Source organism: Gigantopelta aegis, chromosome 6 (assembly GCF_016097555.1).
Source record: "Gigantopelta aegis isolate Gae_Host chromosome 6, Gae_host_genome, whole genome shotgun sequence".
NCBI classification, from domain to species: Eukaryota; Metazoa; Mollusca; class Gastropoda; order Neomphalida; family Peltospiridae; genus Gigantopelta; species Gigantopelta aegis.
The window spans coordinates 66,373,817-66,388,429 of NC_054704.1; the positions used below are offsets into that span (position 1 = coordinate 66,373,817).

At 37.2% G+C, this 14,613-nt stretch overlaps 1 protein-coding gene across 1 annotated transcript in view; it reads left to right on the top strand.

Moving 5' to 3' along the window:
- LOC121374102 overlaps positions 1 to 14,613 on the top strand; it is a 77,424-nt gene that overhangs the window by 10,588 nt on the left and 52,223 nt on the right. The window contains exon 2 of the mRNA XM_041501031.1: positions 553 to 668. Within this exon, the coding sequence (XP_041356965.1) occupies positions 553 to 668 (116 nt within the window). The remainder of the gene's footprint in view (positions 1 to 552; positions 669 to 14,613) is intronic.

Consider the following 14,613-nt stretch of genomic DNA (forward strand, 5'->3'; position numbering starts at 1 on the left):
GACAGAAAACGGCGGTTCTAAACGGGTGAGGCGGAGTAGGGGTGCAGAGAACGGTAGTCCACTGTCCCTTTCTATTTGCAATGATACTGTCAAGTGTTTGCCTGAGGCACTTGTCACAAATTCTAATAGTATTGCCTCACAGTACCTATAGTAGATTTGATGCTATTGATGTTAAACTAATTGTCAGTAGTATATGTTTTGTGTGTAATGCAGTTGTATAAGGAGAGATACGATTGCAGTGTTAGAATAGTCTTATTGGATTAATTGCCAATAAACAATATTATTTTAACGATAAACCTTTACTAATTGCATATTTCATAATTACAAAGTGCGAATATCATTACTAATTATATTATTTAGAAAAAAGAAGAAGAAAACAAGTTATTTGTGTTTTAAATTCCGATAAAATATGTGAGGGGTTTTAGAAAGGATTTTTTTTCTTCTGTTTATATAATGGCAAAATGCTTCGTATTAATGTTTCTGTTTACCTTGACGATGTTTCGTACATTCTGTGTGATGTGCTAACAGCGAATGTTTACTTTCGTATTTCAGCTCTAGACACGGAAAATGAAACTGTTAAAAAGCAAGTATTCGAAATACTGTCGGCGCTGTGTGTGTATTCCGAAGAAGGGTATGCACGTGCACTCGCTGTCCTCGAGCACTACAAGGTGAGTTTGTGTGACGTCACAACAATGCACGGAAGTGACGTTCTTGGCATTGTCTCCATTGCGGCGCGGCGCAAGTTCAAAGCCGAGGTATAGATCACTGCTTTGGCGTATTTGAATGTCTTCTTAATGCGTGTTTACACCGTACACGGCTACAACACTGGCTCTATGTTGTATGGCAGGAAAGTAATGTAGCTGATGACTTGAAAGCTGCAATTCATGGGGACTTGTCAGTTGTCACATGACTTGGCAATGAGAAATATTTCGCTTACAAAACAAATTGAGAAACTGATGTATTTGTGAAAGAAAACTACCAACAAAGTCTCTATTTACGGTTAAAAAAAAAAAAAAACCTAGCTGATTGCGTTTTGCCAGTAACGTCCTTATTGCTTTAAGATCAGTGCATAATTTTATTAGCTTATTATTTATTATAATTCAGTTTTCTTTGTTAATGGTATTGGCATGACCTTTTCTACACACAATATCGCATACTGAATCAAATACACAGTACATATTCATTTAGACACACAGCAATACTACTCATGATAACCTCAATAAATTTGAACATGGTTTCTGAACTTTAACTGAATGAATTCTAGCTTTAACGAGCCAGATAAAACATTTGGAAACATCGAAAAAAATTGTACAAATTGTGTAACTAAACATGACAGCTTTCTCCAATTTAGTTTAAAAAATTCCCTGCATCAAAACTGCTAAAATCATCTGTGAAATTGTGATATTTTATAAGATAAATCCAAGCAGTATATGTTTACTTAGCTAATTAAGTGTTTTCATCTATGCACTCGGTAGCCCAGTTTGTTAATCTAAGATTTATCGGGCTTACTATTACCTGTGTAACCTGCCGCAGTTATACCCTTGACAATCCTGCTTGCCCAATATTCTTTCATATCTGTCGTAAAGTGCGTAAGCTTCTTTTTTTCAAATGAGTGCCGCTGTACAGAGTAGATATTTATCATCCGAGTGAGTTTACATGTCGCTAATCACAAATCCTTTACATATACCATAGTTATGCAGTGCTTTTGTACATTAGATTTATATGTATTCTTTGAAGTCTTGGATTAGATCGAGATTTAGCACGTCCCAGTATTTAGCCATTCTCGCTATAATCCACCCGCCACGGCTGTGAGCATAACGTATTAAAAGGTCTGTAGACGTAACAGCAATCAAAGGTAATGGGGTGAACTTCCGCCAGCACGGCGGTGTCTGGAGGAGACAAGATCGCCGCCATCTTGATTTCTGTGACGTCACTGTAGTATTATGCGCAGTCACGACTAAATGCTCGGTGTCTGAATTGTAAATGGATTTTATATTTAAAGTGTTGTGATATGGTTTAGTACGTACAATGGAGACCATCCGAATAACCTACAGAAGACGGAAATACCACACACATTATTGAACAATGTCCACTTTTGGAAAATATTTTATCCATATCTGGTCTCAAATATCAAAGAATAGCGATTTGGTGGCACTGAACTACGAAAATGTTTTACGAAAGAATGTGTTCCAACATTTGTGAGAATTACTTGAAAAAGAATTTTTTTATCGACATACCTGCCCCCACCCCCTCCTTGACAATACTTCGGACCAATAAAAATATATTAGTTCTGCTTATGCGATCAAATACAACCTATACGACATACAACTACGACACATACGGCATACAAATACGATAAATACAGTGTGTAAGACCCAGAGTTCTATGCAGAAAGAACATATCTGAGCCCTGTTTTATAAAGCGATCATAGCGCAAAGATCACTTTAAAAACATAACTACCTTAAGGTGATCATAGCGCTAAGTTCACTTCGTAAAACATGGCCCTGCTCATTTGGGGCAGGTTCGTCATCTCCGTGTAGTCTTACTGCACCCGGAAAAAGGTTCAGGCGGTAAATATATATATTTAAATGGCAAAACATTAGTTAAAGGAAGGACCGTGTAACTATGTTAAAGTATTTGTAGAATGGCCCCACGTAGTGGGCCTGCTAAAATGGTGGTTATTTAGATTGTTTAGGAGTGTTTCACAGGAGAGGTGTAGGGTGGCGTTTAACAGTATGTCTTTATAAATGTTGTGCTGAATTTTTTTTTATTGCAGCGATTTTTCAAATTATTTGTGCTGTGATAGAAAACCCACCATACCCCCACCCTTCCTGTGTCATCATTATGGAACAGCCCCTTCACAGGTTTGTGGCTTTGTGGCCATTCTTACCCACTGCTGTCATGTTATTTCATCTACTAGTATCATGACGCCTGTTTTAATTACTTCATTTGATGAATTTGCTGTCAGTCAAATCGGGTGATTAATTTGAAACGGCCAATAGAAACCACACAAATGCAAACAGATCTCCTCGTTAAAGCAATAAAGCAAATAGTTCACCTGTAAATAGTTTAACAATCTGTGCATTTGGCAGAACATTGCGGTTAATGTAAGGTAATTATTATTGTCGTACCAAGGTTGTTGACATTTGTAACCGAACAAAGGTGTGAAATGGGGCCATATTTTCCAATTTTCATGAAAGGGAATTTTGTTTCACACTGAACATTAAACAATTAACCATAAATCGTGAACGGGTATATATGTAAGACGTCCAACATTTCGATAAACCCACCCTGCATTTTACTGTCTATATATAACACCCTGTTACTCAATTATATACAAACAATGCGGCCATTATATTCATCTGACACAACTATTTGCGGTTGCGTTTGTTTGTTTTATTGGGGGGGGGGGGGGGGGGGGTGTTCTGTGGGGGTTGTTTTTAATTTTGAAGTAATCATATTTAAAGTATGCTTTTAAAATACCACATTTGAACGTTTGGTTTTTTAAAGGTTTTAACATAAGGTTTAAATATGGTGCTGGAAAATGGTATTAGTCTTGAACTTAGGTCAAATCCTTTGCCTCCTTTTTAAAATTAGCGCTTTGGAGGAAGGGTAGAGTCTTCTGGAAAATATGTATAATTTGTATTCTATAGATAGCTAACGGTTGTTTAGGAAAATTACCGGCAGTGTATTGTGGGAAATTCCATTCACTGAAAAAACCAATGAATACTAAATATGTAATTATATTCTCTGCTGGCTGCTAGCAAAATGACCCAAATTACCCTAACCCGCCCTTAACCCTATTTTTTTTTCTGGAACGGCCCTCGCAGATTGAATTTCATGTTGGGTGAAGCCGGGGCCGGTTGGTTACCTGGCCGATACACTGGGTGCAGTGCGAGTGACAAAACGTCTGCTGAATACATCTGATCATTTGGCGGGATAGGCCGACCTCTGTTTGTCTTCATTGTTTTGGGATCTCTTGATCTCCGAGAAGACAATGCAAGACATCCACCAGGCGAAATTTCTGTTGACAATGGCTTTCCCGGAGAGGTGACACAGGACTGGGAGCACACAGCCAGCTCTGACGATATTACATACAGAAATATTGTTTAAAAATTATTACACTCTCGCAAACATGGAATATGGGAAAATATTACACATACATGTAGAGTAGATAGAGTATTAAACTTTGGACATTCGATAGTTGAATATTAACATTAGTAGACATTATTATACGCTACATGGAATATGAAAAATATTACACAGAGAGTAGATAGAGTATTAAACTTTGGGCATTCGATAGATGAATATTAACATTAGTAGACATTATTATACGCTATATGGAATATGAAAAATGTTATACATAGAGTAAATACAGTATTAAACTTTGCACATTCAATAGCTGAATATTAACATTAGTAGTCATTATTATATGCTACATGGCATATTGAAAATATTACACATGTATGTATTCAGTTAATAAACATATGAGATATACATATATATTTTTTAGATATACCTATTATATATCCGTGTTTTCAATGAACTGAACGTTTGTCATTTAGACACACGATTGATGGAATATTAAAATTATTAGACATAGTTTACCAACGTTAATTCACACGTCATGCTGAAATATTGATGTTATTAGTCCTATTCGGGTTGGGGTACCGGTATTATTATATACAAAAAAAAGAAAAAAATGAAAGAAATGTTTTATTTAACGACGCACTCAACACATTTTATTTACGGTTATATGGCCTCAGACATATGGTTAAGGACCACACAGATTTTGAGAGGAAATCCGCTGTCGCCACTACATGGGCTACTCTTCCGATTAGCAGCAAGGGATCTTTTATTTGCGCTTCCCACAGGCAGGACAGCACAAACTATGGCCTTTGTTGAACCAGTAATGGATCACTGGTCGGAATGAATGAATGAATGAATGAATGTTTAACGACACCCCAGCACGAAAAATACATCGGCTATTGGGTGTCAAACTATGGTAATGCAAATAAATAAAGTGATGATCAACATCAATATAAAAATTCAAGGTTTAAACAAAAACAGTGTAAAGAACTGTGCAAAAATACAAATACAAATATCACAGAATTTTACGGACACCGAATTTTACTCTAAACTCGATCACTGGTCGGTGCAAGTGGTTTACACCTACCCATTGAGTCTTGCGGAGCACTCACTCAGGGCTTGGAGTCGGTATCTGGATTACAAATCCCATGCATCGACTGGGATCCGAGCCCAGTACCTACCAGCCTGTAGACCGATGGCCTACCACGACGCCACCGAGGCCGGTTAATATACAAAAAAGACCGATAACTAAGATTATTACACGTACACTAGTAGCGAATGGAGAATAGTTTTCAGTAAGGAAGATAATTGTGTTAGAAAGTTTATTTGCATATGACTCTTTGTTGTAAAACGTAAACATTATTTGACACGATCAAAATACTTCATCCCAAAAGGTACGGCAAACAGTGAGTCACATGGCCTTGAGTTACAAAAATCATTCTTGAAAAAGTTTGTGTAGCGGTAAACTTTTACCTTCAGACATAAATTAATGGTTTCGTCTTTCGTATTTTCGTTGAACCTAACCGTTTTCGTTAGATGTTGATTTGGGGAGGAGCCCCCCGGTCACAAGATTATGTTATTGTCGAGTGTATTTCTCTGAGGGATCTAAAAACTTGTGTTATTGTATTTCTCCTAGGGATGTAAAAACTAGGTCCACTGGGGTATAGTGTTTATGCTACACTCAGCTTTTAAGATGTTGATTCGGGGTTGAGCCCCCCCAGGTCACAAGATTATATGTTATTGTGGAGTGTAATTTCTCTGGGAGATGTAAAACTTGTCCACTGTAGTGTGGTGTTTATGCTGCACTCTGATTGTGGGAGGAGATAGAAGTTGGAGTGGGGGGCGAACCAAGCCATGTAATTGAGTTTTACTCGGCTTGGACCTCGGATTGTATCTGTTCTTGTTACCGGCAACAAAGCTGATCCCCAATTCACAAATATTTAATTAAACTATTGTGTCCGTCTCACAACCACTTCTTTTGTGGATACGTTCGAATAAACATCTTTAGTGGCCGTTCACCTTCCTCCGTATAGCGTACCTGTGAAGCGAGCGTTCTCTTGTCTCTCTCTCGATCGCACTTCCAGAACCAGATGGTCGTGGGACGCCAGCCTGTATTGTACAGGACACAACGTTATCGGCTGCCATCTAACAGGGGCGTCTTGCATGGACTCATTTACTAGGAGAAACTACAACAAAAAAACCCCATTCCAAGTCTTTTTAGCCGTTTCAAGTTTGCTCGTGCTAACCTGAAGGACTCCCTCAATTTACAAACTGTGTCGTTACGAGTTTCTTGTCGACGAATGAGTTAAAATGATTTAACTGAAGATGAACACACATCGTTGTAGCGAGTGTATTTAAATGATAATGACCAGTTATGTAATTATCATCTGAAATATTGTCCTATTTAACTATAAAATTAAATATTTGAAGTGTAACAAGGCATTTTTTGTTTAATACGGAATATCAGGTTGATTGCAATTCAAGAATGTTCCCTAAGCACATACTGATACTGTCCTTTAGAATTTACCTACATTATACAGGTTCTGCCATACATTGAAGAATTCGGTGAAGCAGGTTCCTCTCTGTACGATTCTTTTAGACAACATGATCTAGGTCTGGGGGGGGGGGGGTGGGGTGGGGGGGGGGGGGGGTTGTTTAATTCGAAAGTTACTGTAAGTACCCCCATAATGGGCACGAGCTCTGTCCAGTGGCATATTAGCGGTCAGTGTCACAGTCAGACATCAAAGCATTTTCACACCTGTACCGTGTGCTCGTTACCATTGTTCCCGACATGTACACATGACAAAGTGAATATGTAAATATGCTTTAAGTATGTTCTACCAACCACTGCCCGTTTGCTTAGTGTTCCTCGAACTGATTCTGTGTACTATAACAAACACGCACACACTGCATTAATTAACATACCTGGAACGGAATATAGAATAAAGGTGACAGTGGACATATTTGTTTATCATCACTGACCATGATACCAAATATATACATACCATCAGGGATGTGAGACATGATGTGGTGAATTGGCATGCTCGTTTAATAAGCCGGATGTGAAATGAAACAAAATGTCTACACGAATCTGTGTGATTTCCATTAGAAACATTTGTGTGTACAAGGAAACATATTTCTTCGTTGAGAAATATGACTACATCTTTTGAACGGGTCATGTACTGCCGGCGTGCTGGTAGTTGCTGATTTCACAGATAAACCTGCACACCTGAACAGGTGTCGTGTGTCGTCTGTTGAACGTGATCAAACACCGCTTAGCCCCATGGGATACGTGAGATACCAGCTCGCCCAAATGTCTGAATTACAGCCATTCAGAGATGTGCACAAGACGCGAATCTGACACCGTTCAGTTAGTCAACTAACTGCGCTGTCTATTGTTGGCGGGTTGCAGGAGTCACCAATTGTATCGTGGAACACCCACAGCAATAACCCAAAACACGGGATATTTCAATCACCCACAGCAATAACCCAAAACACGGGATATTTCAATCACCCAAAGCAATAACTCAACATCTGGGGTATTTCGATCACCCAAAGTCATGTCTCATCAGCCACAACTATAACTCAAAACTTGGAGGTATTTTGATCATTCACAGCAATAATTCAAAACCTGGGGTATTTCGATCACCCACAGCAATAACTCAACACCTGGGGTATTTCGATCACACACAGCCATAACTCAAAACGTGGGGTATTTTGATTAACCACAACTATAACTCAAAATTTTAGATATTTCTATTACTCACAACCATAATTCAAATCTTGGGATGTCTCGATCATTCATAATTCTAAACTTCAGATATCTCCATAACCCACTACCATAACTCAAACTTCAGATTTCGCCATCACCCACAGTCATAAAGTTCTCAAAACTGGAAATATGTCGATCATCCATAGCCATAATTAAAAAGAAGAGATATTTTGATCACTCACATCCACAACGGGAAACTAAGACATTTCTCGATTCAGAAACACAGAGCTCAAGACGTTTTAGTCAGCAATAAACTGCCTTTGTATTCTCCGCCAATCCTTTATTTGACTATAATGTCTTTATTGTTGGTTTGTATCAGTGGTTGAATGTCCAAGACGTGAAGCAGTCCATAATTCATTTGATCTGACCTGAACTCGGACCCGATGACCGCTACCTTTAGGTATCTCAGACATTTCGTACACATTGATGATTCTAGTTTTGTCTTCTTTTTTTTCTTTTCTTTCTTTCTTCTTCTTCGTCGTTAAAAAAAGAAAGTTGTTTGTGGTTTTGCACTCAGCGATATACACTGAACAACAAAAGAAATGCAAATATTAAAATAATTTTCTATAATTTATTTTAAATTATTCAGTTTGAATCCCAATATGTTTGTGTTCATTAAAATTACCAATGTCTTGTAAACATATCATATCCATTTTACTTATTTAGCTGTATCAAGAAAAAAAGTATTTTAAAATATCGCGTTTTTTGTTTCTCTGTTTAGTATATTTCACTTGGCCAGATTTGAAGAGAGTTGCATTTCTAGCCATAAACCAAGTTTTAGTCGGGATATAATACCAATGGTTTTAAAAGACCAAGTACATGTACTTTGAATAGGTCAACCATAACATTTTCTACATAGTCTTATGAATGTTTTCTTTTTTTCTTCAAAGATACAGACTATCACATTTATTACCTTTTGGGCTAGAGAAATGCATTTCGCTCTTTAAACTACAAAATATTCTTTTGCTGAACATAATGATAACTTTATCGTGCGCTTTCCTTCATTCTACTAAGTGCTGATTTAAGTATGTTAGCTATTATTAGTTTTTGTTACTCAAACAAATCAAATAAAAAAAAAAGTCTTCATATTACGGTCACACTTTGAACGTTGGTATCTAAGCATAAAAAGGGTGTCATCGGGTTTATCTATTGGAATAGTGAACCACTAAAATCTGTGATTATTGTAATGACTGTCCTATGTCTATGGGTGTTACCAATATCTTCGTACGTACAACGCAACCACTCTTTGCTTTCGTGTCGCAGGTCGTCGGCTTGTCTCGTCCTGCTTTAATCGCATTGTTCACCATGTCGTCGTTAAAAATATTACAGCCAACAAAATTATCTTCTTTTTTAACGAAATGTGTCTCAACCTTTGTGTTCTAATGTCGTGTCATACATGTTCGACGTTATTTAATAGATGTGATACTTTGAAGACACGTCAGTGATCCTTAATATAGTTTAACCTTTTTTTCGATTCTTTCTGCAGTTGCTACTTTGACAGTTTTGTGGACATTTACGTTTCCACATGACCGATGAATGAAAACGCTGTTAGCAGTACTCGCCATTTTTATAACCTGTATGTGTTTTTTATTTATCCACGTGGAAAATAAAACACGGCGTCATTGTGTGTGTTTGCAATCGACACTAAACCAAAAAATTAATATTCACATTTTATGTAAACGTTTTTGTTACTTAATGGAAATACACTGGTAGAAGGGTGTAAAAGAGCCATATAGCGGTTCCGGTGTTTATAAAGAACCGAGTTACAGGCACAGATATGAATACAGATGAATATTTTGTATAACAGCCGCATGTCTGTATGTATAATATCCCAGGAGGAAGATCAAACAAATATTTTTGGGGAAAGGGTACAACTAAAAAATGGCATTGCCTTGAAATGTCATTTTTGGGGGGTAAATTGACCGTAAGTTCATTGACCTCTATAGTAATCAAGGCACCGTCAGTCTTGTTTCGCTTAACCGATTTTTCGTTCGCACATTAAATTTAGGACATGGTCGTATCAGGTTACGCAAAATGAAACGGGTTACCTGGTTTATTAATTTGTTTTTCTTTCTCAAAATATGTAAATGCAAATAGTTCAGTTCTTTTACGTGACAGAATACATAGTCGTATCAAGTTACGCAAAATAAAACAGATTACCTTTTTAGTTGTTTTTTTCAAAACCTGTAAATGAAAAACTTTCGGTTCTTTTCCGTAATAGTATACGTAAATCTGTCAGAATGTAAAGAAAATCGTTTTATGTTGGTACTTCCCCAGTTTCCCTTATTTAGTGTATGTAATTAAAGGGACATTCCCGAGTTTGCTGCATTGTAAGATGTTTCCGACTAATAAAATAGTTCTACGATTAAACTTACATATTAAATATATTTTCTTGTTTAGAATATCAATGTCTGTATAATCAATGTGTTACTAATCGTGTTAATATTTGTACGAAGCCCAAACTGGATTTTGTCATCAAATAATTTCGTACATGTATACAAAAAAATCTTTTTTAAGGAAATAAAATGAAATTTAACCTAGTACAAATATTAGAACGATAATAAACACGTTTAATATACAACCACTAATATTTTATGCAGAAAAATATATTTGATATGTAATTAGTCGTCAAAAAGTCTCTGTTAGCCGATAACATCTTAAAAAGTGCAGCAAACTCGGGAATGTCCCTTTAATGAAAAAAAGTTTTGTTGTATGTCTGATGTGTAAAATATGACACACATTTTCCCCATGACTGTTCGGTAGGTGTGAAATGCATATTTCAGTTTGCCCTTGGCTCTTTAGACGAAATGTTTCTGTTTTCGGTACATTGTTATTACCCAAGGCAACACCGAAATAGATCGCGGCATGGTTATACTTTGCACCCATTGATTTACGACCCTAGAATGCAATGTTGTGTTTTGTACAGTGAATTGCTATATACTGACTTACAGAAAGATATACCATATTTATATATAAACACTCAGTGAATTGCTACACAACAAACTTTAGTGTATTCATATACATATGTACTGCCATACAAACGAATTTGGTGTGTTTATAGAACTACTCTCGAGTGCTGCCATGGAAGTGATAAACATAATTACAATTACAATGTGAAAATTAATGAGTTTTGTTGTTGTGTACCGCCCCCTGTATATTTGTGTAATTTAACGGACACTTAAACACAATGGTCGGCTACACACAACTAGCGGTTTAGGTTTGTTAACCATACTGGTTAGGAATGGAAAATAAAATGGTATTTTATATAAACTATACGATGTGATATAGGATTGGTTATATACTTATCTTTTAATGGTTATTCTGCAAACATATTAAGCAAAACTAATGAGGCTAACATATATACAGACAACCATACATACAGTGATACAATGATACAGTAATACATACTAGCATACATAGATATACACACAGACAACCATACATACAGTGATACAGTGATACAATAATACATACTAGCATACATAGATATACACACAGACAACCACACATACAGTGATACAATGATACAATAATACATACTAGCATACATAGGTATACACACAGACAACCATACATACAGTGATACAATGATACAATAATACATACAAGTATACATAGATACACACACAAACAAACACACGCGCATACACATATACATCAGGGGACACATCCTTTGAATTTTTTTTCTTGTTTCCATCAGTACCCCACAACTTATATATCAAAGGCCGTGGTATGTGCTGTCCTGTCTGTGTGGGGAAAAATGCATAGATGAAGACCCCCTTGCTGCTAATGATGATACATATATGCATACATGTAACGTGTATGAATAAGTTACCCTACTTCGACTAGTTTTATTTAACTAACCAATCCTATATTTAACAGTATAGTTACATAAAGAAATCTACATGTTCGACATAAAGGTGGTAGTTAAAGTCCACGTGCTTCACGCCGACTGGTCACGAAAATGGACTGCCCGTCTCAGCTGGCTGAATCCTTTGGTAAGCGGCCAGTGTGGATGTCATACAGATGGGTAAGCGGAGTATGGGCGTTACCCGGATCAAGTGGGTCTCGATCGGAGCGCATAATACCACACTTTATTCTCTCTAAGTAATGCAGCTGAAATGTAATGGATGGAACTGACACGAAACTCCCATTTTTATACAATATATTATAATATGGCTGTCACTCTCTCATTGTTACCTTCGCGGCCGCGAGTGCATCATGTTCAAAGTATTTGACATCGTTTTTGTTGAAAGAAAAGATATCTTGTCTGTGGTTCATGTGCTAGAACGAACGTTTTGATTAATATTAGTAGTAACTTCTGAATCCAGTACCATTGATTTAATTATTGGAGTCTGGATATATTCCACCGGCAAAATTTGAAATTGGGGGGTGGGGGGGGGGGGGGGATGTGGTGAAGGGATTTTCTTTTATCTATAGCATAAAATTAGCATTTAAAAAAAAAAAGAGTATGGCAATAAAACAGTTGCAAGTTCTAATGGGCGTCAGGTATCTTTTCGTTTATTCTTGACACAGGGCAATAAGGTCACCAATAAAAACGCAAGAAGCAAATAAACCAGTAATATTGTCCTTGTTGATTTGCAATATATATTATAATTTGGTTTCATTAACATATATTATTCATGATTTCAAATAAAAACACGACAAATCCGTGCGTCACGTGGCATAACGATGGCACGAATCGCCCGTGTTGGCGGCCACACACACACGCCGAGTTACAGAACCAACATCTGCACCTTTTGTCGCCGGTCACCAACGAGCACCGGACGCTGCCACCTCCCTGGCTCGTTCACCCCTCGAGATTCTCGTTGAATGAGTTTCGCCTGCTTGCCTCCAATTGAAGAAGGATTAAGTGGAAGGCAGGGGTCCACTACAAGATGCTGACCTGATCCGGCTCGGCGGTCACGGGTCGCTGGGATACAGGTGGGAACCAGGTGAGGTCCCCACACCTCATCTCTTTGATAACAGCATTCTAAAAAAGGTTTCGGTTTTCACAGACCGCATTAATCTCATATGTCCTTGTTTTGGCTGTCACTGGCCATTCAGTATGGCTTTTGAAGAATAATACATGCTTATTCGGATTAACAATTGTAGAAAATATTCGGTTTTTTTCTTTCTTTCTTTTTTTTTTTTTTTTTTTTTTTTTTTTAATACCCTTCAGACATTTGAAAAGAATATTATTCTAATCATTTCCATGATCTTTTATTTGCATTTTATTTTTTGTGGTGTTTTTATCTTTTGTCTTGGAAAGACATTCCAGACTCATTGGTTGTGTATCCAAGAGAGCGTGTAGGAATCTTAATTGGAAATAAGATAAAGAACAGCCCTCTCAAAAAACCACACACTATTTTTTAAAGTCCATATCGTAGTTTTTATTATTACTGTCTCGGATAAACTTAGACTTGTTCAAGATGGACGTTAAGTGACCATCAGCCATCAAACCACACGTGTCCAACACTTGGCAGTATTCTACCTTCTTTTCCCACACATCGAAGTCAGTACAACCAGTCACGGAGTTTTGTTATTTCATTTTCAAACATTTGTTCCATTTGTTCTTTGTGATTTGATCGATTACTTTCGAACCTTCCGATCTGCAATCAACACATAATGATGCCCTCCTGCCCCCTCTCTCTACCACCCATCTCTTTCTCAGCTGTAATTACCCACATTCCACGTCTCATGGATCACGTCTTCTTGTTATGCCCCTATCACTAGTTACATAGTCGTATCAGTGTGCAACGAGGGGAGGCTTTTACAGTTTCCCTACCCAGGTGAAGCAAACATTCCTAGCATGCTGATTTAGCATGACAAGAGACAGAACGAGGCAGGAGGCGCACATAATAATATGGAAGGACAAGACTGGTACATGCGTTGTATTCCGCTTCACAGCCATCACAGGAATGGACTGATACTCTCGGAACCCAAGTTCGTGACCTTTTCAGTCAAGTGTTACGTCACATGATATATTGCATTGTTCTGTACGGTTATTTGACAGAGGCATCCTGTAGCTGTTTTGTGTTATATTTAACCAGGTTGTGTCATTTTGCATATACATTTCACTGACCAAAACTACAAAAAGCCATATGCTAACTAAAGCAATCAAAATGGGTGTTATATATAATTATACAGTGAATTTCGTTTGAGTTTTACTTTAATTTAAGTCAAACTAGCAAGATTTTTTTTCTTTTTAAAAATTGGATATAGGTAAGCTTTTCTGATAAAATTATAAATGTATATTTTAGGGTTTTAAGTGAATTTTGTATTCTGTCTGTCCAGAACAGTGGGTTAGTTGTTAGTGTTTAGTAAAAGAAAAGAGAGTGTAGTGGTCTTACACCTACCTATTGAGTCGTTAAAACTCGCACTGGGTGGGAGCCGATACCGAGCTGCGAACCCAGTACCTACCAGCCTTATGTCCGATGGCTTAACCACTACAACACCAAAGTCCGGTACCACGTAACAACTATAATGGTAACAAAACAACAACACCAGATTAATATTTCATAAAACGCAATTAAACCACGCCCTCTGTTTTGATAGAAGTGGTTTTTTCGAGGCTTGTCAATTTGATACATGGATATAAAAAACAGTAGTAAACCTATATAAAAAGTATATGTAAGCATAAAACGTTAAGCATTTGACAATATTACTCATTAACGCGTGTTTCCCACAATGTAGTTTCAAACAAGTGTCAGTTTATCAAAACAGAGTGTCCCGTTATGTATATAGCAGAC